General features: G+C 33.6%; 1 protein-coding gene and 2 long non-coding RNA genes across 9 annotated transcripts in view; 2 read left to right on the top strand and 1 right to left on the bottom strand.

Annotated features, from left to right (window-relative positions):
• Window positions 1-27,500, top strand: part of LOC139516643 (uncharacterized) — a 681,292-nt gene that overhangs the window by 40,546 nt on the left and 613,246 nt on the right. The gene's annotated exons all lie outside the window — the stretch shown is intronic.
• On the bottom strand, window positions 1,997-8,196 carry LOC139514868 (uncharacterized). The gene is made up of 3 exons (XR_011662734.1): window positions 7,552-8,196; window positions 6,848-6,925; window positions 1,997-2,721 (listed from the first exon to the last, which is right to left on the bottom strand). It is a non-coding gene; the product is annotated as an uncharacterized lncRNA (long non-coding RNA).
• On the top strand, window positions 11,014-25,786 carry LOC139516637 (uncharacterized). 7 transcript variants are annotated; one of them, XR_011662994.1, is made up of 7 exons: window positions 14,952-15,049; window positions 17,395-17,593; window positions 18,337-18,461; window positions 19,402-19,477; window positions 22,519-22,672; window positions 23,255-25,055; window positions 25,170-25,786. XR_011662994.1 is itself a non-coding variant. In XM_071306842.1 (6 exons), the coding sequence occupies exons 2-6, from the start codon at window positions 17,432-17,434 to the stop codon at window positions 23,803-23,805; spliced, it is 1,068 nt and encodes a 355-aa protein (XP_071162943.1). In that variant the 5' UTR covers window positions 11,014-11,132; window positions 17,395-17,431; the 3' UTR covers window positions 23,806-25,786. The 7 variants fall into 7 exon arrangements, 6 of the variants coding, with proteins under 6 accessions (XP_071162943.1, XP_071162947.1, XP_071162941.1 ...); XM_071306842.1 differs by lacking the exon at window positions 14,952-15,049 and adding an exon at window positions 11,014-11,132 and having other exon boundaries at window positions 23,255-25,786; XM_071306846.1 differs by lacking the exon at window positions 14,952-15,049 and adding an exon at window positions 11,150-11,174 and having other exon boundaries at window positions 23,255-25,786.

Below are 27,500 nucleotides of genomic sequence, written 5' to 3'. Positions count from 1 at the left end.
AAGTTATCGAATATTTCCAAAAGGTGACGGGCGTATAATGCACTCATGGCGTAGCTGTTTATTTGTTATGGAATACTTTTTTCAGCATTTATTTTTGTACAAATATCGAAACTCACACATGTTTGTAATTTAAATAATGTGTAATAAAATTGAGATTGGAAATGAGGAATATGTCAAAGAGACAAAAATTATATCTAGTAAAAATTCAAGGGCAGTTATGGTATCAAAGTAGGTCCAATTGACATAGTTCTTGTGTTTGTTGCAATTAAAAAATGACCTAAAAGAGTTTGAATATATATATTCGCATTCTGACTTTTTTTAAATGCCCATTTAATGAGGTGTGTGAATTTTTCTGAATAAGACTATGAGGCAAAGTTGTATATAGGGTAGAAAAATCAAAAGCACCAATTACTAGTATAAGCATGCAATTTATTAAGTAGGACCAATTTTGACACTCCAAAAGTAATTTATTCCACTATTTTCAAAGGCCTTATTTGAACAAATTGTTATCAGGTTTTGATTGTATACCAAGTCTACTAGTAAGTAGAATACATATATATAGTTTAATAGGTGAACTATGGCTTGAAGTTGAAATAAATCTTTAATTGTAATGAGTTACGTGTAGCTTCGGAACCCTGTACATGGTGGGAACTTTCATTGTACAATGTATTTGGTTCTGCTTTGAAAAGAGCTGATTCTATGTACCATATAATATAAAAGCTTTTACGAAGGATAATCATAAGATATAATGGAATTGTCCTGGACCTCACTTTTGTGATGGGTATATGTTAATGGAATCCTTCTCCGAATACGGGACCAACATATTAGTTAGTGGTAGACTCCAATGTTCAATGATCTTCAATTTCTACCGAATTTTGGCTGTCCCAAAAATGTTAACATCCCAATTTTCAATAACAGCTAACAGCAAATACATTATCACAATAACAGATAACAAAATAACTAAAAAACCCAATAACAGCTAACAAAGAATGAGACAATAACAGCTAACAAAGAATGAGACAATAACAGCTAACAGCAAATATATTTTCAGAATAACAGATAACAAAGAATTAAAATGCCCCATAACAGCATAACAGCTAAACCCCTCGCCCCCCCTCAATCAAGTGAGAAAACGACCATAAGACAAACAATGGTATACAAAACCAAATATATAAAACTAGACACTGAACAACATTAACTCCAACAGAAATTGGCGGTGATCTCATGTCCTCCGAAGGTGTGAGTAGAAATCCTATTCCACATGTGGCACCCATCGTGTTGCCTATGTTAGTACAAACCTGGTAATAAGTCTAATTCAGTAAAATGACGATATTGTGGAACCTTACGGTAGCTGTAATATCTCCATTTTCATCTATGATACAGAAATTTAATAACTGTCAACTAAATCGTGATGGCGTACGTAAAATTTACGAAGGGATGATTTCAACTTCACCACTTTGGATCTTTTCGTTTGCCATCTTCATTGTGAGCAGCAACCATCTAATGATCATGATAAAGGAAACGCAAGCCTTAGAATATAGATATAAACTGGGAGATTCTAATTACATATACTCCATATGCAGGCGCTGCCGGAATGTTGGTATACATAATATAAATGGAAAGTTCAAAATTGGGAAGTTTTGTTCACATGACTGTATGCTACCAAGTTAAACCAAATGAAATGCAATTAAGTCCAATTGATTCAGGAGTAACTACATGATTACATTGTAATTGTGCAAATGAACATTTCCTAATAGGCTTCTTTAGAAGACCTCCTCAAATTAATTCGTTTTCAACTTTAAAACCAAAGTCTGCAAACTTTAACTTAATAACAATTAATGACAAAGGGCTACATGATCCTTTACTATAGTTTTGAAAACATTTGATTTACGATTTCCGAGAGATGTTACGAACAAATTCATAAGGGCCTAAGGCATAGAAAGAAGAAAGAAAACATATAATAAGAAACGGATCAAATTAAAACAATAAGTCTACCAACTTAATGATCTTTGTCCTATTTATTAATTCAAAAGAGTTAAAACTCAAGTTTCGATGTAGGTATACTCTTCTTAACCAATCAGATTGCTTGCGAGTGGATCTAGAATACCATACGAGTCTTGAAATGACGTTAAAGTGGAAACTGATGGCACATATTTACGACGGCGGGGAGACATCTTATACATTACAGGCCATGATACTCCGAAAAGATCTTTTCTGAATGAAACCCGTCTTCCTGTGCCAAACAATCCACTCCTGAACGAAAACAAACTCCTTAAAGACCGCTTGTATCTACCATGCTTAGACGAAGGTGGACGTTTGTCGTTTGACTGTATATGATAAATATCTTCCGATTGTTGAGTTGCAGCATTTACCATAGTTATCACATCCGCAGAAACAATTTTATGTGTAGTTTCTCCAGATTCTAGTCTTTCTGTAGCTGTCAAATTCTGTGAGTTGGGCGTGTTGCCTTTTTCATCAGTCATTGTTATTTTGATCCCTTTGCTTTTTGAATTTCCAACTAATTTTAAACTCTTAAGTTGCTCAGAAATAAGATATCGCATCATCCTTAACTTGATACCATTTGAAAACATTTCATCATATACGAAAGACTTGTATAATTCATGAAAATTGGAAGCCTGAATTCCAATACCATCAATGTTTGCTAAGGCACTTCTGGTAATCAACTTGCCATTGATCGTATTCTTTGACTTTGCATTTGCCCTGCAATTAAAAATTTTACGTACATATATATATATATGGAGTTTATGTAAAAAAAAAAGGCAACGCATAATTAAAACATAGAAGGAAATATCTAAAAAAAATAATATTATAAGATATATTTATTTTATTACACGATGATGCTCAGATCCAACTTTGAGAGGTAAAATAACATAACAAGACCGACATTCTTAATTGTTTGGTACTTTGTAGAGAAGTGGCAACTACTATTATAAATAATTTCCAAGTATTTGGTTTCAGCCGGAGAGAGATTTAACAGCTCGGCTATATTCTTGAGTACAACTCGGAATTTATGATTGATGTAAAACAACTTTAATCAGGAATGAATAAGATAAGATAAGATAAGATATTTTTATTTCAATTAAAGGGCCCATGAAGAGCAAAGCAATCTATCACAATGATTTTTATAATTGTTACAATTATGTTGACACAAATCATAAATATGAATTTAACTATTTCTAAGATGTTAATCTACAACCAGATCAGAGCCATATACATTAAGTAGAAGCTCTCAAGAGCCTGTGTCGCTCACCTTGGTCTATGTGCATATTAATATTGGACACAGCTAAATTCATGACAAAATGGTGTTTTGGTGATGGTAATGTGTTTGTAGGTCTTTCTTTACTGAAAATTCTTGTGCTACAATTATCTCTATCTATAATGAACTTGGCCCAGTAATTACAGAGGAAAATATTTCCTAAAAATTAACAAAAATTAACAAAAAATTATGAAAATTGTTAACAATTGACTATAAAGGGCAATAACTCCTTAAGGGGTCAATTGACAATTTTGGTCATGTTGACTTATTTGTAGATCTTATTTTGCTGAACATTATTGCTGTTTACAGTTTATCTCTGTCTATTATTATATTCAAGATAATAACCAAAATCTGCAAAATTTCCTTCAAATTACTTATTTCGGGCAGCAACCCAACAACCGGTTGTCCTATTCATTTGAAAGTTTCAGGGCAGATAGATCTTTACTTGATAAACAATTTCAACCCTGTAAGATTTGCTCTAAATGCTTTGGTTTCAGAGTTATAAGCCAAAAACTACATTTTACCCCTATGTTCTATTTTTAGCCATGGCGGCCATCTTGGTTGGTTGTCCTGGTAACGCCACACATTTTTTAAACTAGATACCCCAATGATGATTGTGGCCAAGTTTAGTTTAATTTGGCCCAGTAGTTTCAGAGGAGAAGATTTTTGTAAAAGCAAAAGACGACGGACGACGACGACAGACGACGGATGCAAAGTGATGAGAAAAGCTCACTTGGTCCTTCGGGCCAGGTGAGCTAAAATGGCATAACAATATAAATATTATAAACAGGAAAATATACCAGATATGTCAAAACTAACCAGGAAGCAAAGAAATCAACTAACGATACTTTTGTCATAGTCGGAACATTTCAGGAACTGCTAAATGTCAACTTGGAATTGAGAAAAGTCAAATCGTAAGTGAGAAATGTCAGACTTTAAAGGAGAATTTGAAAGGAAAACATGTTGACATTTATGTTATTTCTAGAAATTAAGCATTCTGTCAATAAATAATTGGCATTAGAATAAGGAAATAACAAAACACGGCTGTATAGATATGTTACCTGTGATTATTCAGACATTCATGATTGATTCTAAGGTCATCCCCACCAAAAAAAATACATATCGAAGTTATGGTTAAGATCATTCCTAATACTTGTACAGAACATGTATAACGAACTGCTGTATAAAATCTAGTCGGAAATACAGCGGCCAATATCAGAGTTTTTTACACATATTTTATTGTTCAAAATCACAAATGGATCAGACACAAGTTTTTCAACTTAGAAACGTCTTATCAAAGTGAACGGTTTCTATTTCTGCAACCTTTTGAAACTATTTTTTTATAACAAAATAGTGTGTGTTTGTTGCCCATAAAACCTGTATTACAATAAAGCTAAGCAGCTAAGTTACTCCACTGCAGGTTGAATCATACCGAGTGGCAAACAAATCTTGATCGTCGCCAAAATAACATTGGAACTGATTATCATCGCATATGCAAGTGAAACAGTTGGTGTGGCTTCGCGTATTCATTGTGCATGATGCTAGCCTATCAAATATGCATGTTTTAGTACATTTTATATATGATTGTCGGTCCTAAGGAAGATTGCTGAAAAGGAGTAATTAATTGTAGATATCCATTTACAAATTATATTTAAAGTGTGCAACATAGGATTTAATAACAATACAAAGTTCTTATATTTGATTCAATTCATTTAAAAAGAGAATTATTTTAAGAACTATTATTTTATACAACTTAGGACTTTTGTTGGAAATAGGTCACACAAACCGAAGTACATGCATACACCATTAATAAATTAAATAGATATTATATCTAACCGATATATGAGATCAGTTCGACTTCAGTCAGGGTGCCCGCATAAACCAGATAGATTACAATGATATAATGAACTTAAAACTGTTTTATAATCATATAGTGCAAATTCAATTAACGGTTCATACTCGTTAACATATTATAAACACAAATCTTTATGTTGGCTTCTGACGTAGGAAGATGTACATGTATTTGGGGGCAAAGTTTTTATTCACACATTAACATTTAACAGCCCACAATTTGAACACCTTATAAGCTCACAAATATGTTGGCGTCTGACGAGGGATGACGTACGTGGAATAGTGAAAGTTAAACACCGGTTAGTTTAACACATATATTTTGGGCTATTATTTTTCTTTTCTGGTGTCATGCCTGTATAAAAATTAACAGTTCACATTTGCAAACACCTTATAAGCACAAAAAAATAGTTTCTGTTGACATCAGAAGATGTTCTACGTACGTCATCTCTCGTCAACAGGAATTATTGTCAAATGTAGATATACGAAGATGTGGTACGAGTGTCAATGAGACAACTCTCCATCAAAGTCATAATTTTGTAAAAATAAACTATTATCAGTCAAAGTACGGTGATCAACACGGAGTCGTGGCTGAAACCGAACAGCAAGCTATAAAGGGTCCCTAAAATGACTAGTGACAAACGGGAACACGATTAACGGTCTAATCTATATAAAAAACGAGAAACGAGAAATACTTATGAACCACATCAATAAACGACAACTACTGAACAAGGACAGGTGCAAACAAATGCAGCGGGTTTAAATATTTTAATATGTACCAACCTTCACCCTTATCTGAAAAAATGATGTAACATCACAACATAAAAAGCCGGACACACTATAAAATATAACTTGATATGGCTGAAAACAATTAAAAGACATATTGACATGCACTAGTGAACATCCATGTACTGAATTAATAAATTTGATCTATACATGTATTACAATGCAAATACAAAATCAATGTACAAGCACAAGAAAAAAGACAAGAATTCAGTCATTACTTTGGCATTTTGCAATATTGTTATATGTAGGGTAAAATTCGGACAAAAGTATATATAGGTCTCAATTACATGTAACACTTTAAATGACATATATTTTGGCCAATGTTTTTACTTTCTCCTATTCCATAAAGCCGCCTCTGAATTCCTACAAAAGTTTAAAACCTTTTTAATCATGTATTCGCCCAGAACATGTATGTAATATTTGCCACTGGACGTTGAGCAAACAACAATCAAACGAACAGATTAATGTACGTTTTTTGATTGAGTTAAGCCTGCCAATGGATATTTGAATATGTGTTTTTTTTATGTTGTAATGTTATGCTATTGTTTCAGAAACAGGGAAAAGGTTTGGATCCATTAAAACGTTTAATCCCGCTGCAAATGTTTGCACCTGTCCTAAGTCAGGAATCTGATGTACAGTAGTTGTCGAATGTTTATGTAATTTATACGTGTTTCTCGTTTCTCGTTTTTCGTTTTTTTTATTTTATATAGATTAGACCTTTGGTTTTCCCGTTTGAATGGTTTTACACTAGTAATTTTGGGGCCCTTTATAGCTTGTTGTTCGGTGTGAGCCAAGGCTCCGTGTTGAAGGCCGTACATTGACCTATAATGGTTTACTTTTTATAAATTGTTATTTGGATGGAGATTTGTCTCATTGGCACTCATACCACATCTTCCTATATCAATCCAATATCAAATTAAGCATATAAAAACTTACTGTGCTTCGTAAAAAGCAAACGCAAACAGGATGTACTTGAATAAGGTCCGTCTGGATAAATGCATTTCTAACAATATCCTGGAAAAATACCGAAGTGAGTGGGAAGCTTCTATATTAGGCCAAATAAGAAAAAGATGTGTGTTTCTTATTACCCTACCCTTCCTATTTTTTGAGCTCAAATTTGCCTACCCCAAAGTTTAGTTGTCATTTCTTTAAAAGTACTATTAATTTCCCTCCCATAGACTCGATGTAAAAAAAAATCTGGAATAAAAAAATCCCAACCTACCTACCCTATGTTTTCAAAGATGTTATAAGAAACACACATATCATTTTGTTTGGCCTTATCAATATATGTATATTACATCATGTTTTCTTCTTCATTTCAATATTGAAAATAATTATTTAAAAAACATCTGGTCAAATTACAATGGCAGTAAAAATGTGTCAAATAAGATATAAGCAACATTAAAGTTAAATAAATTTATACGATTTGAATTTTGATTTTTAAAGGGAAATCTTGATAATATAATTTATACCAAACAACTTTTCATTATCAAATGTAGTCGAAATAAATATAATTTCGAATTTAACAGAATACAACAAAACTAACATTTTAGTTATAAATGTCTGATAGTAAAACGGCTCTTTCAAAATGTGATCTATTTTAAATTACATTAAATAATTGATCGTAACAATATACTTACAATGTATAGAAGCTATCTTCCGTTATTTAGCTGCCTCACACCTGTTTGTCCATCTTTGCGGTTGTTTATGAATAAAATTTCTTCTTTTTTTAATGTTTGTCCTTTGGGTGTTTGGAAAATCAATTTTCACCTTTTAACGTGTGAAGGATTGGGCTTCCCGAAGATGGTCAACTCATAATGCATTAAGTTGTCATGAAAAGAACCGGAATGACGCATTTACATGTTTTCTTGGTTTGTCGCTTTTACAAACGTTGGAAGAAAATTATGTCCACTTAATAATTAAGGCTATAATTTAGTATATTGTATTAGAAACACAGCATAGTCCCATGGAACCGCAATATAACACACAAATATTATGATCAATATTATACTTATTGTCCCCATCCGATTAAAGTGAAATTTCAGATCTATCATTTATGGGCATAGCAAAATCACAGATCTATTTTTAATAAGATGGTAATTGTACGATTCTTCTTTTGCAAAGAAACCTTATTAATAATGTATATATTGGATTATATAACTTCATATACATTTGTTGTATCAATAGGAATACTCGGTTTCCGTCAGTTTTATACAGCATTTGTATATCATGTTTCTTTTATGCATTTTATTTTTCATAAACTGTTTTCCTATTGCGTTAGACCTAAATGCATAAGCTTCGTTAAGTGCTGAGGGAAAAAAATCCTTAGCAGGGCTTTCAAATGCATACCCTCGTTCATATATTAATTCAGTATCATAGGATATAAAAACAGTCCATCATGGTTTTAGTGCGGGGTGCACTTAAAAGAGGTTCGAAAGATACCAGAGGGATAGTCAAACTCATATAGATTGAAAATAAACTGACAACGCAATGGCTAAAAATAAAAAGACAAACAGACAAATAATAGACCAGAAGACACAACGTAGACTAAGCAACACGAACCCTACCAAAAACTGGGGTGATCTCGGGTACTCCGGAAGGGTATGCAGATCCTGCTCCACATGTAGCACCCGTCGTGTTGCTTATGTTATTACAAATTTGGTCAATAGTCTAATTCGGTAGGTCACATTCGTGTAAAGGGAAGGGTATTGTAGTAACGACATAAGGAACACATCCGACATCATCTGTGAAATGATTATTCCATAACGGTCAACAAACTCGTGATGGCGTCCGTAAAATTTACGAAGGGATGATTTCAACTTCACCATTTGAAACACTTGGTTTAATAACTTCCTTGTGAGTAGCAATCTTTTATCAAGGAAATCATGATAGGAAATACAAGCCTGGAAATATCGTATCAATTGGGAGATACATACTCCGTATGCAGGCGCTGCTGGAATGTTGCTACATAGATGGAAAGATAACAATTAGCTGAAATCATCTCTTTTGTCGTAAAGTTTTGTTTTCAACCGACCCTCATTGTCAATTTCTAGATGTAAGTCAAGATATGAGGCAGCCTTAACTGTATCTGTAGCATCATTCGTCTCTAGTTCGATGGGATATATTCGCCCAACATAGTCACCAAACTTTGTATTATTCAACGAGAGAATATCATCTACTATATAGCGGAAGGTAAAGTTAAAGGAAATTGCTAACTTCTTATCTTTCTTCCTAAAAGTTCCTATATGAAGTCAGCCTCGTGAGAATAAAGAAACAAGTTGTCAAGAAGACGGGCACAATTGGTTCCCATTTGAATTCCGACAGTCTGTTGAAAAACACGTCCTCCAAACGTAAAAAATATATGTAGGACTCAAATCTATGGTGGGTTCCAAATCTATGGCAGATTCCTAATCTATGGCAAATGTGACGTCATGCCATCCCAAATCCATGGCGGATTTTTGTTGTTTCCAAAACTATGGCAGATATCGTGCAAATGTAGAACAAGGCAGTACATACACGATCAATGGCTTGTCTTAAACAAGTGGAAATGAACGACAACGGGAGCATGTCTATACACATTTGTGAAATAAACATTCCATAATGGTCAACGAAATCGTGATGACAAACAAAAATTTCGTAAATGATGAATTCATATTGAAAGGATGTGTCCCGTAAAAGATAATCATTTTCTAAATAATTGGTATCCAGTAATTTTAACTTTTCACTAATTAAACTTTGCCAGTCGTTGACAGTAAAATGTTTACTATAACTATTGTTCTAAAATACATCCGGTACACAAAAAAGGCGATGCACTTTTTCATCGCGGGCTTCGGCCGGTACAGCACATGTTGTCAATCTTCCTTAAACCATCCGCAAATTGTTGTCGAGGGAAATAAATGCATCTGGAATGGTGTTCAAATCTATCGATTCCGCCATCGTTATAGCCACATTTGACATAGATAAGGAATATTCCATAGATTTGGAACCCGCCATAGATTTGAGTCCTATGTTGTCAATCAAGAAATCAAGCATCTTAATAATGTCAGTTTCAAAATTTGTTTTGTTTGAATCAGAGTGATTCTTTACAAAGTAGGATTTATCCCTCACAAAGACAATATACTTGAATCTACGTTCGCCATTCTTTTTAATGAAACAAAGTAATACCAACTCTTTCAATTTGTCTTTTAGTTTGGAATGGGGAATACTTGTGTAAAGTGTAGAAAAGTCAATTATTTTAATACAATTGCAAGATATGAGAGTCTTAGATTGTATGTACTCTAAAAGATCTCTGGAGTTTTTTAGCATCCACATCTGATTCACGCCACCTCTAGAATAGGCAGTTTCACAATAACTTTGGAGACTGGCTTTGATTGCTGATAAAATAGATGTTAATAATTTAGAAAGAGGTTAATCCTAAGATTTTTTCGTTTCGAAAACAGAATAGAATACATACACAATGGCAAACTGTGAGATGATTACATTCACCTTTTATCGCGTTAAAGGGTATTTGCATTTGACAGAAGCCGTAAATGAAAAGTATATATACTATACTATACATGAAGATACCTGTCTACGCATAGTATTCTTAAGTTTAGATATTTATCTGCGTTTTTTACGCAATGTAGATCAAAATAATGCGTATGGTCTGCACTGGAAAATGAGGGCAAGTCAAATAGTGATAGAACCGTTGCTTTGGAACATACCATACATATAGAATACTCAGTACTGTCACACAGGTTCTTTGACGTACAGAGAGTTCAGGGTAATTTCTATACACGAAGCATCTTACCGAACTTATTTGTTTCCAAAGTCGATGCTCAAAAACATTACACACGGTGCATAACCATAACGGCCACTTCTGGCGGAAACGGATACTGCCACCAAAACCAACGGCGACCTTCGGCGTTTTTCCTGTTACATACTGCATCAAAATGAGTTTAAAGTTTCTCCTCGTGTTCTGGCCATCAAATAACCATTAAAATGTTTCTCGTTTAAGAGACGCTCTGCTCCATAGGTTGGTTTTATCATCATGTTTCTTTATTTTTAAAATTAAACAGTTTTACATCTTTCGTCAAACCCGTACTTTAAAGTCTAATGCGCGACTATGTGAGATGTTTTAAAGCCACGGGTGCTTAAAAATAGTCGAGTGTGCCTTTTTATTGAACCTGTGGACTTCACATCACTGTAGGACTCGCGGAGGATAAGAATACTTTCTCCAATGGTATACGTGTCAGAACAAATATGATTTTGTATATATGCATTTGTAAGTCGTTGGAAACATAACTTTTATGTTCTGTAAGAGTGATTATATTTCATATGAATAGATACTTCAATTTATTTCTACTGTATTAAATGTACATGGTTTAACCATTAGAAAAGCTTGACTATAGCAGTATTAAAGTTTAAATCAATAAAGTAAAAACAACAATATTACTGAATTCACTTCAAGAGATATCTTCCAATTAAAGAACGAAATTTTAAGTAGCCTGCCTACTAAACAGCTAAAGGGTTTTCTTTCGACGGACGATCATGGATTTTTGTTTGAATGTAAGTATTATTTTCATTTATTTTTCAATTCATAAAAAATGATACACGACTATAAAAGTACAAATACAACTTTTTGAAGGCGAGGTGTACTCGATGCATGCTTCTTGAACCATAGTCATTCTGTTTTTTGTCGATTTGTTTGGGGACGCAAAGTTACAAAAAACTACGGTAATATTAATCCAGAATAGTTTGTCAAGAGAAAAAAATATCGAAAAAGCACATTCTTCGTTTTCACAACATTGTGTTCTGTTGTATGCTGTGGTAAAAAAATACGCTCCCTAAATTATAAGCTGATATACGATATTTGCAAATGTATGGTTTTTCATATATAGACAGGTCTGTCTAAATAAAATATGTCACTCCCGTGACAGGCATCCATTTCTGTATCTGTATCTGTAAAATGAATGTTTATACTGTGGTTTGTTGCTATTTGGTACTTTTACTCCTCTGGTGTTATTGATGACTTGACGTTGGATGATATTGTCAGTTTCACAGTTTGAATATGTTTTGGCTTTTATCGTTTGTTTTGGTCGTGCTGGTATGAAAAAATTGTCTGCTGATAGAGCCGGCACCAGACCCTCAACCACCTTGTAAATCAGAATAAGACGGAGGCTGTGTCTTCTTTCCTCTAGCGTTTCCATTTCAAGGTGGCGTCTCATGTTTGTTATGGACCCTGTTTCTCGACTCCTGTATTTTTTCTTAATGAATCGTATGCCTCTGTTTTGGATACGTTCTAATTTGTCAATATCCCCTTTCATATATGGGTTCCAGATTGTTGCGCCATATTCCATTGTCGATCTTACTAGGGATATGTATGCTACTTTCCTACATGCCTCAGGCTCTGATGCGTTCCTCAAGTTCCTCCTAAGAAAGCACAAGGTGGCATTGGCTCTCTTGCTGATGTTGTTTATGTGGATACTCCATTTCAGATAGTTTGAGATTTGGAGTTTTAAGTACGGTTTCATGTGTATCTCTTGTAGGATGTGTTTATTAAACGCGTAGAATTTGTCTGCTTTTTTGTTTATGGATAGAACATAGCACCTTTTGGCATTGAAACGCATCCCCCATTTGTCGGCCGAGATTTCTAGTTGTTCCAAACTCTGTTTGTAGTTTTTGTTGGTCTTGGCTATTTTTAATTGTTCTATAGTAGGCAATCGTCGGCAAATAGTCTCACTGATGATGTTATGCTGTCTGGTAGGTCATTGATGTGGCACAGAAACAGGATTGGTCCTAAGACTGTGTCCTGGGGGACCCCAGAGTCAACTGTTGTTTCGCCAGATGATTTGCCTTCCACGTTGGTTCGCATTGATCTTGCATTTAGGAAGTTCTTAAGCCATTTATGTGTGTTTCCTTTAATTCCATATTGATCTAACTTATGTAATAATTTTTTGTGTGGTACTGTGTCGAAAGCTTTTGAGAAATCTAATATGCCTACGTCGATTTGATGTCCCTTGTCATGTTCTTGTAGGAAGTCGTTGATGGTGGTTGAGTTGGGTTTCACATGAGTATCCTGACCTGAAGCCGTGGTTCAAATTGGTTAGTATTTTGGTTTTTTATGCCCCACCTACGATAGTAGAGTGGCATTATGTTTTTTGGTCTGTGCGTCCGTTCGTCCGTCCGTTCGTCCGTCCGTTGTACCGTCCGTCTGTCCGTTCGTCCGTCCGTCCGTTCGTTCATCCGTCTGTCCCGCTTCAGGTTAAAGTTTTTGGTCAAGGTAGTTTTTGATGAAGCTGAAGTCCAATCAACTTCATACTTAGTTTACATGTTCCTTATGATATGATCTTTCTAATTTTACAGCCAAATTAAACTTTTGACCCCAATTTCATAGTCCACTGAACATAGAAAATGAAAGTGTGAGTTTCAGGTTAAAGTTTTTGGTCAAGGTAGTTTTTGCTGAAGCTGAAGTCCAATCAACTTCAAACTTAGTATACATGTTCCTTCTGATATGATCTTTCTAATTTTACAGCCAAATTAAACTTTTGACGCCAATTTCATGGTCCACTGAACATAGTAAATGAAAGTGTGAGTTTCAGGTTAACCTTTTTGGTCAAGGTAGTTTCTGATGAAGCTGAAGTCCAATCAACTTGAAACTTAGTACACATGTTCCTTATGATATGATCTTTCTAATTTTACAGTCAAGTTAAATTGTTGACCCCAATTTCACGGTCCACTGAACATAGAAAATGAAAGTGTGAGTTTCAGGTTAAAGTTTTTGGTCAAGGTAGTTTTTGATGAAGTTGAAGTCCAATCAACTTGAAACTTAGTACACATGTTCCCTATGGTGTGATCTTTCTAATTTAATGCCAAATTAGATTTTTTACCCAATTTCACGGTCCATTGAACATGTAAAATAATAGTGCGAGTGGGGCATCCGTGCACTTTGGACACATTCTTGTTTCCAGATGTTTTAGGATATGTGTTCTAGAATTTTGCTGATGACAGATGTTAATGATACAGGTCTGTAGTTTTCTGTTAGATTTTTGTCTCCTTTTTTCGAAGATACTGGATATGTTCGCGTCTCTCCAGTCTTTTGGTAGTTCACCTGTGTCTAGCGAGCATTGCATTATTATTTGCAGGATAGGTGCTAGTTGTTCAGTACATTCCTTAAGTATGGGGTTTGGGATGTTGTCTGGTCCAGAGGCTTTGTTTGGGTTGGTGTTTTTTAATAGTTTTTCCAGTACCTTTTGGTCGATCGTTAATGGTGTTATGTTGATTTTAGCTCGTATTCTTGTTGTTGGTAGGTTTGTGTCTGTTGTTATAAATACGGACTTGAATTGTTCTAGTAGGAGTTCGGCTTTCCCCTTACTGTCACTGACAAGATTAGTCCCCTTTTTTAATGGTGCTATTCCTCCTGAGTTCTGACGTTTGAATTTAATGTACTTCCAAAACGGCTTAGCCTTTGTGTCATTGTTGTTTAGGCCCTCAAAGATGTTTTGGTTGACGTATTCATATTCTGCTTTCCTCAGTTGTTTCTTACATTCCTTTTGAAAAGACCTATAATTTGACCCTTTGTTTGTTTTTCTGGCTTGTTTGTATAGCCTCTGTTTTTTCTTCAGCATTTTCCTCTGTTTGTGTTTGATCCATGGGATGTTTATTATTTCTTGATCTTATTTCTTTATTTGGAATGTTTTTATTCATGGTTTTTTGTAGCCGGCTTTTGAAGGTGTCCCAAAGTTGATGTACCTCAGCTCCTAAGTTGGTAATGTTTTTCTTTGACCTCTTCTAGGGTGTGTCTAAGGTCAATGCTAATTTGGTCCCATTACATTTTCTTGGTAGGTTATAGTTTTTCTTATAAAATGACTCGGAATTCACTGTACACGAAACATGAAGCATATGATATATGCTAAAATTCAGATTCGGATTTCCGGGAATTCAAAAGGGATGCTACATATATATATATGTCACACATCATATGACTTTTCTAAGTATAGGAATCCAATTTGATTTTCCGGAAAATGTACATGATTTGTTCGGATGCGGGATAAAATTATTTTCCGTAACTTACTTCCTGTTTTAAAAAATATCCTCGCTGAAGAAAAGAAAATACATAAAAACTAGTTTCAAATGATCGGAAATGGACCTTACTGACTGGTGACTGACCATACTAAACAATTGTACAAAAAAAAATGAGTAATTGTCCAAATATAGCTACTTGTAATTGACTTGTGTTTCCTGAATCAAAATTAAATAACTGAATAATATGCTTCACAAAAATAATCTTTCACAAAAATGTCCTACCTTACCAGAATGAGATGCACAGGGGTTTGGTACTATAATTTGCCGAGTTTACTATCCATATGAATCCCTAAAAATTAAGTCCAAAGAAGGGCTGCTAGATTTTTCACTTACCAGCACAGAAACATCTCAAGTGTTAGAGATGATAAATTACTTAAAATGAAGAGACCTTGCACACAGATGTCGAGAAGAACAGGACACACACCTTGTCTTATTTTATAACATTTCCTATCAACTCATTACAATCACAAAATAAGACAGACTGTCCCATTACATATACACCTTCTCATACCAAATGACAGCATGCAGAACATGAATAAGCCAACAATCATTTCATGAATTTTTAATCAGATGACAAATTTTCTGTTAATTGCTTTCTACGATCAAGCTTACTTTTTGTTATTATATCAATTTTTAAAGTGTACAAGGCCAGTAAGATAGTGCACTAAATCTTTTAAAGTACCTGCAGAGCCAGGCAAATAGTAACAAAATAACATAAGGACCTATGAGCTACGGTTCCGCAGCTACCTATCAACAAGTTCAAGTTCCAATATTTAAGAGGCTGTCCAAGTAAATATTAGGCAAATCCTATGATATGGGTGGCACAACATAATTTTTTTCCCACTGATTTTTTGGTTCCAATGCAATGTTTATATTATACAAAGTATATATGTATATACATGATGTATGACAAAGATATTTTTTAATCAATCAGAAAATGATTTTAAAGTTCACTAACAATGCAACAAAATTTTGTACAAAATGAAGAGTTATCTCCCCTTTTCAATGAATTTTCAGTGCTTTTTATGTATTTTTTTTCTCTTTATTTGTTGCAGATAATAAAAAAAACAAATTTAACTTTGAGAAAGAATGAATTTGTGATATGAAATAGTCTTATTTTAGATGAAAAAATTTTGAAAACAAAATATGTCATGTGCCATCCACTGCTTGGTTTTTCCATGGACACCCTCTTAATTGTCAATTAAAGACCCTGCATGGTTACAGGCAAAATAATTAACTTAAAATTTGTACAAATGATTACAATCATGACAATGTATAAAAAAGAAGATGTGGTATGATTGCCAATGAGACAACTATCCACAAAAGACCAAAATGACACAGACATTAACAACTATAGGTCACCATACAGCCTTCAACAATGAGCAAAGCCCATACCGCATAGTCAGCTATAAAAGGCCCCAATAAGACAACGTAAAACAATTCAAACGAGAAAACTAACGGCCTTATTTATGTAAAAAAAATGAAAGAAAAAATATGTAACACATATAAACAAACGACAACCACTGAATTACAGACTCCTGATTACAATTACAATAAGGCCCAAAAAAATATAAGTCTGTTTACCTTTACCCAACCGACCCTAATTTGAGCGACAACCCTAAACCATTTTATTTCTGTCGTAAAGTGAAAAATTAATAGAACTTTTGTCAAAAGCGAAGTAAGAGTTGCCAATAAATTTAATCAATTGCCTGATACATCCCAATGTTCACAATTGCGAATATGACAGCTGTTTTAAGGAAACTTGCATCCATGGCAGGACAGACTGCACAACTCCAAATCATGGCGCAAAAAATGGAAATACCGACCTACATACCCTATTTATTTTGATGATGTAACCTTCAACAGACATTTCTTTTTTTTTGGCCTAATGAATCAAGTTCATCATTGGACTGGCTCAAAACCCTTAGTAAAGTTATTCTTCTGTTTGGCTGTGCAAGATGTATGAATCAAAAGAAATTTACATGTATACTACATACATGTATGTCAAATAATATTTATCAGTTGATTATCCTCCACTTTTGCAAAAAAATAGTGAAATGGGGGAATTCAATTTTTTATTTCATTTGAAAAAACCTTTAGGTACAAATTAAATATGTACTTGTAGTCTGGTAACAGTTAAAAAGAAAGTCCATTAATCATTATGGTGAGCAGGGGGTTATGAGCATTGATTTTAATTGACTTGAAGTAGCCTACTATCATCTTCTTTACTTAACAATTACTATGCTGTTAAACCTACACAAGCATAGCTCTGTGGCATGTTGAGCATTGTGAAAATGCAGTTTGGAATTGGAATAAAACACTTCCATGATTTAAATATATGACCAAATGTATTAAATTTTAATCAAAAGATTTACAGACATACATATATACATTATGAGTGTTTTTTTTATTTTTCAAAGGTCTTGGCCATGAAAGCAGCTTGCATTAAAAGTTGAAATGCCATCAAATGCAGACTTCCGTTTGAGTATACTTGTTGGTGACACGCTATTGCCTGAATATGAAAAAGATGGCATTGTATATGTAGAAAGTAGCTTTTTTACACCTCACAGTTACAAGCAACAAGCTAAGGAAACTGTGAATGGCGAGACGGAAGTCCAGGTTAGTGTCATAACTAAGAAATTCAGTATAAATAGTCCATTTGCCAATTCCCGTAATTGACCCTGTGATTAGAAACTTTTTTTTTAGTTATCTCCCTTATGAGGGACATTAATTTTTATTAACAATGGAGAGCTAGCAGAAAGAGCAAATTTACCTGTGCGTAATGTCAGTAATCTTGAAGGTTTTCAAATCTTTTAATTACATAAATTTGTTGTTTAGCTAAATACTTACATTTTACGACATCAGAAATTATTTTTCATGAAAAATTAATTAAACCACTGATACATCATTTTCAATTCATCATACTTTGCATTGGCAAAAGCCAATATTGTCCGGTATAGAACCAGTCTAAGATTGACAAAGGGAAGTAATTTGTTTAGAATGTGTGTAATAACAGAATCAAATCGGTAATTGGCAAATGGACTATTATCAATGAGTAAAATTCCAAATACTCATCATTGACACCAATTTCATTGTTAATTTGTTTTATTCTAATGTTTTATGCATGTACATGTAGTACTCAGATCTGATCCTCATTTTTCACTTGATAGTTAAATTTGCATTTTTATCTGACCATTAGTCGGTGCCTGGCAACAATTGATATACAAAATTTAATGTATGCATAGTTTAAATGACACATTTATATTACCTACATTGTATTTACAATTTTTTTTTAAAGATATGAAAAGCATCAAATATAAAGTAAAATGCAATATTGAATGAGAAGTGAATTGTAATTTCAGAGTTGGCCAGTTACACCATTTTCAGTATGTATAGAAACAGAACCAAGCAGTCAGGCCTGTTACTATAGAGTATATGTTGATGGTCAAAAGGTCACAAGTAAAAGTGTCACTCCTGGAACAAAAAGGTTAGAATTATAAAATAATAGGTACCGGTAAGTGTTTAAAATAACCACAATTGATTAGTTCATGCATGCAGATGTAGTTTCGAGTCAGTTGAATAGAGCAGTAGTCAGCTATATATAATACAATCACTTGATCTTAGAATATTCCAGTAATAGAAGTTGAAACTAGTCCTATTGATTTGTGTGAATATTGTAAAAGAACATTTTAAAAACATTGAATACTACAATGTATAAGGGAAAGTAGATTTACACTTCTAACAGTCAATTCATTGGATTGTCATCAGCCTTACAACTCAATGTTTAATTTGAAGTTCACATTGAAAGACCTGGCAATGAGAGCAATTTTTACCCTTCATTGCTCACAAGCCGTAAAAAAAAGTGATTTTTTTTTAATATCTCTTAGGGCCGTATGAGCTTTTGCCATCACTTGATCCGTGTCAACTGTATATGTTATTGTCTGTAAACTATTACAAAAGTCTTCTCTGAAATAACTGGGTTATAATTGGACCACATTGTCCACAATCATCCTTAGGGTGTCTAGTTTATAAACTGTTTCTATTGATTCTCCTGGCCAACCAACATGGCCACCAAATCTAAAAATATAACAGGATAAAATGAAACTATTGTCTTTTTAAAAAATTTTGAACACTGCATTTAAAAAAATAACAAGCATAAGCATTAAAAGCTTATTATTTTTTTTTGTCTATCTTTACTGCACCAGATTAGTAGCTATTCTTTATTTCTGCAGGCCCGTAGCCAGGAATTTCAAAAGGGGGGTTCGTTTGACTCAAAAACTCGACTTTAACAGTCACAATTCGAACAGAACATTGACTTTAACAGTGCTTATTTGTTTTCAAGCTGGCTACGGGTATGTTCTGCATACCCTGTCCCTCTGAAATAGAAAAAAAACACACTTCGATATACTATGCTTTCTTATTAACAGGGTAATTAAAGGTTTTAGAGATGGTACCCTTGTTAGAGAATTTTTGTTTTCTTTACCAAGATTTGCCAAAAATGAGGTAATTATTTATTGTTATTCATTTTAGCTGGACACCTAAGGTCTTATATAATTACATGTATATTTATGTTTCATATAGAAGTTTGGACAGTTTTTAGAGATTTAATATACTGAAGGTATAATAGACCTATTTCCTTTTGTTTCTTCTTTAACTTGATCATTTTATGTTGCCAACATTAATCAGTTTTTATACGACCGCAAAAATTGAATTTTTTTTTGTCGTATATTGGTATCACGTTGGCGTCGTCGTCTGTAGTCGTCAGCGTCCGAAGACTTGGTTTTCACACTATAACTTTAGTATAAGTAAATAGAAATGTATGAAATTTAAACACAAGGTTTATGACCGTAAAAGGAAGGTTGGGATTGATTTTGGAAGTTTTGGTCCCAACAGTTTAGGAATTAGGGCCAAAAAAGGGCCCAAATAAGCATTATTCTTGGTTTTAGCACAATAACTTAGTATAAGTAAATAGAAAAAATCAATGAAATTTAAACACAAGGTTTATGACCACAAAAGGAAGGTTGGGATTGATTTTGGGAGTTTTAGTTCAAACAGTTTAGGAATTAGGGGCCAAAAAAGGGCCCAAATAAGCATTATTCTTGGTTTTAGCACAATAACTTTAGTATAAGTAAATAGAAATCAATGAAATTTAAACACAAGGTTTATGACCACAAAAGGAAGGTTGGGAATGATTTTGGGAGTTGAGGTCTGAACAGTTTAGGAATTAGGGGCCAAAAAGGGGCCCAAGTAAGCATTATATTTGGTTTTTGCACCATAACTTTAGTATAAGTAAATAGAAATCTATGAAATTTAAACACAAGGTTTATGACCATAAAAGGAAGGTTGGGTTTGATTTTGGGAGTTTTGGTCCCAACAGTGAATTCAAGTTGGTCCAAATCGGGGTCCAAAATTAAACTTTGTTTGATTTCATCAATAATTGAATAATTGGGGTTCTTTGATATGCCAAATCTAACTGTGTATGTAGATTCTTAATTTTTAGTCCCGTTTTCAAATTGGTCTACATTAAATACCAAAGGGTCCAAAATTAAACTAAGTTTGATTTTAACAAAAATTGAATTCTTTGACTTTTTTGATATGCTGAATTTAATCATGTACTTAGATTTTTGATTATGAGCCCAGTTTTCAAGTTGGTTCAAGGGGGTCTCATTGGGGGGTTCCGATCCCGGATCCCGCTTACTGTTTTGTCAGATTCCCGTATCCCGCTTACACTATGTACGTAAGCAATTCTCATTTTTTTGTCATTTCCCGTGTCCCGCTAGACCTCATTTGCCGTTTTCACGACACAATAATTTGACTTTCACGTGTCACGCTTACAAAAAATCGGTAATCCCGTGTCACGCTTAGACCCCAATGAGACCCACGTTCAAATCAGGATCCAATATTATTATAATAAGTATTGTGCAATAGCAAGAAATTTTCAATTGCACAGTATTGCACAATAGCAAGAAATCTTCAATTGCACAGTATTGTGCAATAGCAAACTCCAATAGAAATTTGAATTGAGATCAGTTTTGAAAAAAAATGATGGGGGGGGGGGGGGGTTAAATTTTTCTCATTTCAGATTTCATAAATAAAAAGAAAATTTCTTCAAACATTTCTTTGAGAGGATTAATATTCAACAGCATAGTGATTGCTCAAAGGCAAACAAATTATTTTAAGTTCATTAGACCACATTCATTCTGTGTCCAAAACCTATGCTGTGTCAACTATTTAATCACAATCCAAATTTAGAGCTGAATCCAGCTTGAATGTTGTGTCCATACTTGCCCCAACCGTTCAGGGTTCAACCTCTGTGGTCGTATAAAGCTGCGACCTGCGGAGCATCTGGTTATATTTTTTATTTACATATACTGGGGCGGATCCAGCCCTTTCCAAAAGGGGGAGGGGTGTGTGTTTCCAACCATATCTCCCTATTAAAATACATTGAACGTCCAAAAAAAGAGGGGTTGAACCACCCTGGAACTCCCCCTCTGGATCCACCACTGATGCATAAACAAATTACCTTTCATTGACAAACAAAAGGTGTGAGCACAATTTAAAATTAATTTGTCACATTTCTTTATGCTACATTTGTACAATAGGAAAGTACCTGTTTGCTGTTTCAGAATATCTAATTCAAATGTGTTTCATATACATGTGCACCTTTTTATACGACCACAATATTTTTGTAAGAAGGTTCAATACCACAAAAGGAAGGTTGAGATTGATTTTGAGGATGATGGTCCCAACCGTTTAGGAACTAGGGGCCCAGAAGGGGCCCACAACAAGCATTTTTCTAGTTTCAGGATAATAACTTGTGTATTAGTATTTTGTTTGCTCTGAAATTGTACCAAAATGTTGAAAACCACAATAAGAAGGTTGGGATGTATGTTGGGGGTTATGGTCCCAACAGTTTAGGAGTTCAGGGCCAAAAACAAGCATTTTTGTAGTTTCCGGACAATAACTTGAGTGTAAGTTTTGGATCTCTCTGAATTTGTATCACAAGGTTCCATACTTCAAAGGAAAGACTGGGATTGAGTTTTGGGGTTTTTGCTTCAAAGAGGGGGATTGAAAAAGTGAGGGGGGGTTCTCTATTTTTTTATGAGGTCTTTATTATTTTTTCAAATTTTTTTTTAATTTTTTGAAAAATTTCAAGAAGAAACCTTCAATTGCACAGTATTGTGCAAAAGATTTGTAAAAGATCTTTGACCACATTTATTTTGTGTCAGAAACCTATATTAATTTATGTCAAATTCAGACAGTATCAAGCTTGAGTATTGTGACCAAATTTGCCCCAACTGTTCAGGGTTCATCCTCTGTGGTCGTATCAGGCTGCGCTCAGTGAAGCATTTTATTATTTAATGGCTTTTATAACTTAACATGAACCAGATACAAGGTTAATATTAAAAGAACGTGCTGGTACAAAGTTATAAGATTTAACCAAGCTAATATGTTTTAAAACAAGTAAAAATTTTACAGGTTAAATAAATATTTTCTCATGTGTGAAAATATGACTTATTTGATTCAATTTTTTTTTTTCTCAGTTTGACAGAATAGATGGCAATATATCTTCCAAAGTTGGTATCATTGAGGTTGAAAGTTGCTATGCCACTTTAAAAACAACACAGAAAAGGATACGCAACAAGAAACTTGAATATGACCAGGCTAATAAAAAGGACTGTGGCAGAGTTACTGGTGGTAAAGTTAATTTAGTTAAATTATAAAAGTTTCTTGAAAGATAAGATACGGTATTTCTATTTTACAAAACCACATGAAAGTCACTGACATCGATGCTAAAAGGACTAACAAGAACTGTGATTATATTAGAATCAAAAAGGGAAAGAGACTGCAATAATCAATGATGCCCAGGTTTTTTAAAATGATAATATAGTCATATAGTCTATGATAGGGAGGTTGGTGAAATTGATTTACTAAATGATATTCATGTTGATTGAAAAGGTTATACAGTTGAATAGACCAATAAAAAAGCTATAACAAAATCACTGGTGACAATGCAACAGTGTCTCCAAGCTGCAATCCTATTTTTACTGATAGCTTCTCATACTTTTGAAAAAGAAATGTAAAATTTCTGTCAAAATTGAAAATGTAGAGATCTTTAATTTCTATTTCAAAGTTAATTTTTAACATTCATTGGACCTTATACAAGCCTTTATGCAGCAATATTAATAGAATCTGTGCCTAGGACAAAATTGTTTATTTTTCTTATTGTACTGGCAAGAAAGATATCATTGAACTTTTAACCTTTCATTTCTGTTGTAGGTAGTTACCTCATGTCAACAACTAAAGCTGGAAGGGTTGTTGGAATGAAGAACAGCTTCAGAAATGTGGATTTTTGGAATGTACATTCCGTAACCAGTAGACTTTCAGTAAAATATGTAACAGCCCAAACTCTTCAAGATATGAATGTTAGTATTGTGCCTATACCCTTTCCACAGGGACTGTATGATACTAGATCTAGAGCTTTACATTCAAGACCAAACATATTAAGAAAAAGATCTGGTAATAACACAAATTCCAATGCTTCTACAGAAATAAAAACTGAAAAAGATGAAAATGTGATAGAAAGTGTTAATCATGTGATTGGAAGTTCTGATCACATGGTGGGAAGTTCAGAGCAAGTTGAACATGTGGTAGACAGTGTCAATCATGTGACAGGAAGTTCTGATCACATGGTGGGAAGTTCAGACCACCAGTACACTGGGGGACCAAACTTCATTAAAGAAGAAGTGTTTTGCCCAATCTTAATAAATGGGGAAACTATTGATTTAACTTTTGATGATAGTGAGGCTGCAATTGAAATAATAGACTGAAATCTTTGATATACTCGATTGTTTTAAATTAAATTGAGGTAGCAACAGATAACATTTCTTACTTTTACAAGAAAAATAACGTTTATGTTTATATGGAAACATTTTTTCATACAATTATTTCATATTAAACTTATAGCTTTTGTCAAACAGGAAATGATATGAGAAATTTATAAAAACAAAAAACAAAATTCCCACATTTACAGGACAAAAGAATAACTTAACCAAGTTTTATGGAAGGTATATTGTATTGTATATACCTTAAAACTTGATCAATTTGAAGAATACTCCATTCAGGACTAGTCAAAGATTAGTGATTTTTCATCCCTATTACATAGGTATATTTTTTGTATTTCAACGTAACACATAGTTTTCTATTTACAAATGTACATGAAAAAAATAAGGAAAATAATTTCCACTTAGTTCATTGTAGTTATTTATAGTCTTTACTAGTTTTATTGCTAAAGCATTCAACTGATGTTGTGGAAAAGAACAAAAACAGCTAATGGCTTCAACACTCTCATTCTCTATAAAAAATGAATATTGAAAATTGAAAAATCAGTAAATACTTTTCCAATAGAGCTACATTTTGTAACTTATTCTAGCTGTGAGTATGGACAAGGCTAATAGCAAACATAATATTTATTTGCTTGTAGAAATAGTTACATGACCATATCAAAGAATGTTATATATACATTCCTGTTTCACATATTTGACTGTAAATATTTTTACTTCATAAATTATTTAGGAAAATTCATATTTTTAATTTATTTAATTATTTATACTCTAAAATACTGCAACTCACTAAATGCAGTTTTGAATATCCATATATATAGTACAACCATGACCCAAAAAAAATGAAATCTATTATATGAAACGGTAGCGGATCCTTTGAATTTTTCAAATCTATCAATAATAAGTCTCAAGTCTGCTTCACAAGACATATCAATATATATTTGAATACTGCATTCAGATTCCATCTAATTTGTTAAAAGATTGATTAAATCCCTCAAACATTCATAGGCGGATCCATGGGGGGGGGGGGGAGGCCTGGGCCCCCCCTTTCGTGGGAAAAATTTGGTTGATTATATAGGGAATCACTGAAGCATGACCGGAGCGGACCCCCTCTTAGGTCAGTCAGTGCCCCCCCTTATGAAAAGTTCTGGATCTGCCACTGACATTGCATTTATAAAATCATGATTGACCTTTTTGTAATAAAATGACATAATTATTTTTATGCCCCACCTACGATAGTAGAGTGGCATATGTTTTCTGGTCTGTGCGTCCGTTCGTCCGTCTGTCTGTCTGTCCGTTCGTTCGTCCGTCCGTTCGTCTGTCCGTTCGTTCGTCCGTCTGTCCCGCTTCAGGTTAAAGTTTTTAGTCAAGGTACTTTTTGATGAAGTTGAAGTCCAATCAAATTGAAACTTAGTATACATGTGCCCTATGATATGATCTTTCTAATTTTAATGCCAAATTAGAGAATTTATTTCAATTTCACAGTCCACTAAACATAGAAAATGATAGTGCGAGTGGGGCATCCGTGTACTGTGGACACATTCTTGTTTTATTTGAACTTAAAAGTTGCAAATTTTGAAAATTTGAGGACCTCATGTAAAATTCTCACTTGTTCACTAACTTTTGTAGCACTAGATGTAACTTTTAAATATATACTAGTTATTTATATGTTTATTTATTTGATTTTGACAGATATTTGTCTTAAAAAAATCCAATGTATTTTTAAACAAAGTGTTTTCCTATTTAGTTTTCTTTACAACTATATTTTTACAACAGATGAATTCTAAATATTCTTACAAATCTATAGTTATTTAGATATGTTGTGTAATTGCTTATTCTAATTTGTACATGTTGGTTATATCTTGCTGTGCAGCCATTAATATATATGTTTTGTCTTCATGTCTGAAGAAATATCATTGTTAACCTAATAGGTATATATTAAACCTTGTTAGTAAATGGATTTAATGAACTAAGAGATTATGTTTTAATACTGCCAAAAGGAAATATGAGAACTGCTCCAAAGTATGTGATTGTAAGATCGATCACCAGCTTGCTCAAACTAAGGAAGAAAAATTAATAATTCTATGCTCAAACCATACACATGAATTGACTGCTTCTCCACTTTTTATGTTGCAAGTATGAGCATAGACTGATGAGTTCAAAGTCAGAGCAATGTGTCAGACTTGGGTAACATGTCTTTCTTTGGACTGTTACCTTGTCAACTACCTATCAATCTTTTTAAACCAAATTCTGTGAAAATGTCATTGCAACTCAAGATGGCGATGGGGCAATTATATTTCCTTGACTCACAGTGTCCCAAAGGGATAGCTTCGATATAGAAATATGGTCATCCCTTGATTTCTCCTACACCAAAAACCCATGCTCGAGAGCACATCTCTTTGGTTGATTTAGTGCCACGCTCATAGCATGTTGAATAATCCTTATAACAACTCATTGAGAGGTCCCTATCTAGCATACACTCTTTCTGGTGGCAGTCGAAATTCCCTCCCTAAATCCAAGTCAACATACTCATTAGATTTAGTGTTAGTTTTTTTCATCCCGGATAAGTATGAAATATTTGCCACTGGACACTTATCTAATGACAATCATTCAATCTGTTTTGTGTTTCTAGACAAACCAAAAACTGACATGTTTATTGTAAGCTAAGACAAAAACAATCTGGAGTTATCTTTCTTTGTACAACTTACTAAAAAATTTAAGCGCCAGTAAAATAGCAATTTGTATAGAGTTTTTCTATTGTGCCACTCTTAATTTAGAATATTCAGTATATTAAGTTATGAGTTGAAAGAATGTAAAGACATACATTGTACAATGATATGTTTATAAGAAATCTCTAAAGAATATGCATATCTTCTTCATTTATAAAAAAATGTAACTTTTTTACACAATCAAAGCAGGTCTGAAATATTATGCATTTAATATACATCAGAACGTACTTGTTATAATTGCAAAGTGTATACCAAGTTTGGTCTAACATTGTCAATGAAAGGCAGGCGCGGATCCAGAGGGGGGGGGGGGGGGGGGGGGGGGTTCCGGGAGTTGGAACCCCCCCTTTTTTTTTGGACGATCAATGCATTTGCATTTGAACCCCCCCTTTTTAAAATGGCTGGATCTGCCCCTGAAAGATGTCATGAAGGACAATTTAGCTAGTTTTGACAATTTCAGTTTTTTTGTGTTGCTTATCATCTCAAATGTGTGCCGCCATTCGCAAATGTATTGTATAAAGTTAATAGTTAAAAACGAAGAAGCATGTGTGCATGTATATAGTGATGAGACAACGTCTTGACTAACCAGTGGATGAAGATTATGGTCTTGGTGCCATGAACACTGCATTACATTATTGCATCATAAAATTTCGATCGTAATTAAAGGTTTTGTTTGATTGTCTAGTTTTCATAAGTTTTATTGTTCTTCAATATTTTTTTTACAACGAAGTGTAGCCTCTTCCATTTTCAAACATCATTGAACAAGATATTTAATATAGACTGAAAAAAATACCACCAAATAACATGCAAAACTCTATTTAAATCTGAGTTGTATCCAATAAAATAGCACATAGAGGTTTTTTTTTAATTTTTGCTGAAAAGGGACTTGATTTATTTATTTTTAGTTACCTATCGGAACAATAACATCCAAATAAAGAATGATAAAATATTGGTTTT

The sequence above is a fragment of the Mytilus edulis genome, chromosome 3 (assembly GCF_963676685.1).
Source record: "Mytilus edulis chromosome 3, xbMytEdul2.2, whole genome shotgun sequence".
NCBI lineage: Eukaryota > Metazoa > Mollusca > Bivalvia > Mytilida > Mytilidae > Mytilus > Mytilus edulis.
Note: the sequence above shows the minus strand (reverse complement) of the source record. Positions and strands in the feature narration are given on the sequence as shown.

Coding starts and splice junctions, on each gene's coding strand:
- LOC139516637 (XM_071306842.1), top strand. CDS start 17,432: ATGCCATCAAATGCAGACTTCCGTTTGAGTATACTTGTTGGTGACACG. Junction 18,462..19,401: donor GTCACTCCTGGAACAAAAAG/GTTAGAATTATA, acceptor TCTTATTAACAG/GGTAATTAAAGGTTTTAGAG. Junction 22,673..23,254: donor CTGTGGCAGAGTTACTGGTG/GTAAAGTTAATT, acceptor TTTCTGTTGTAG/GTAGTTACCTCATGTCAACA.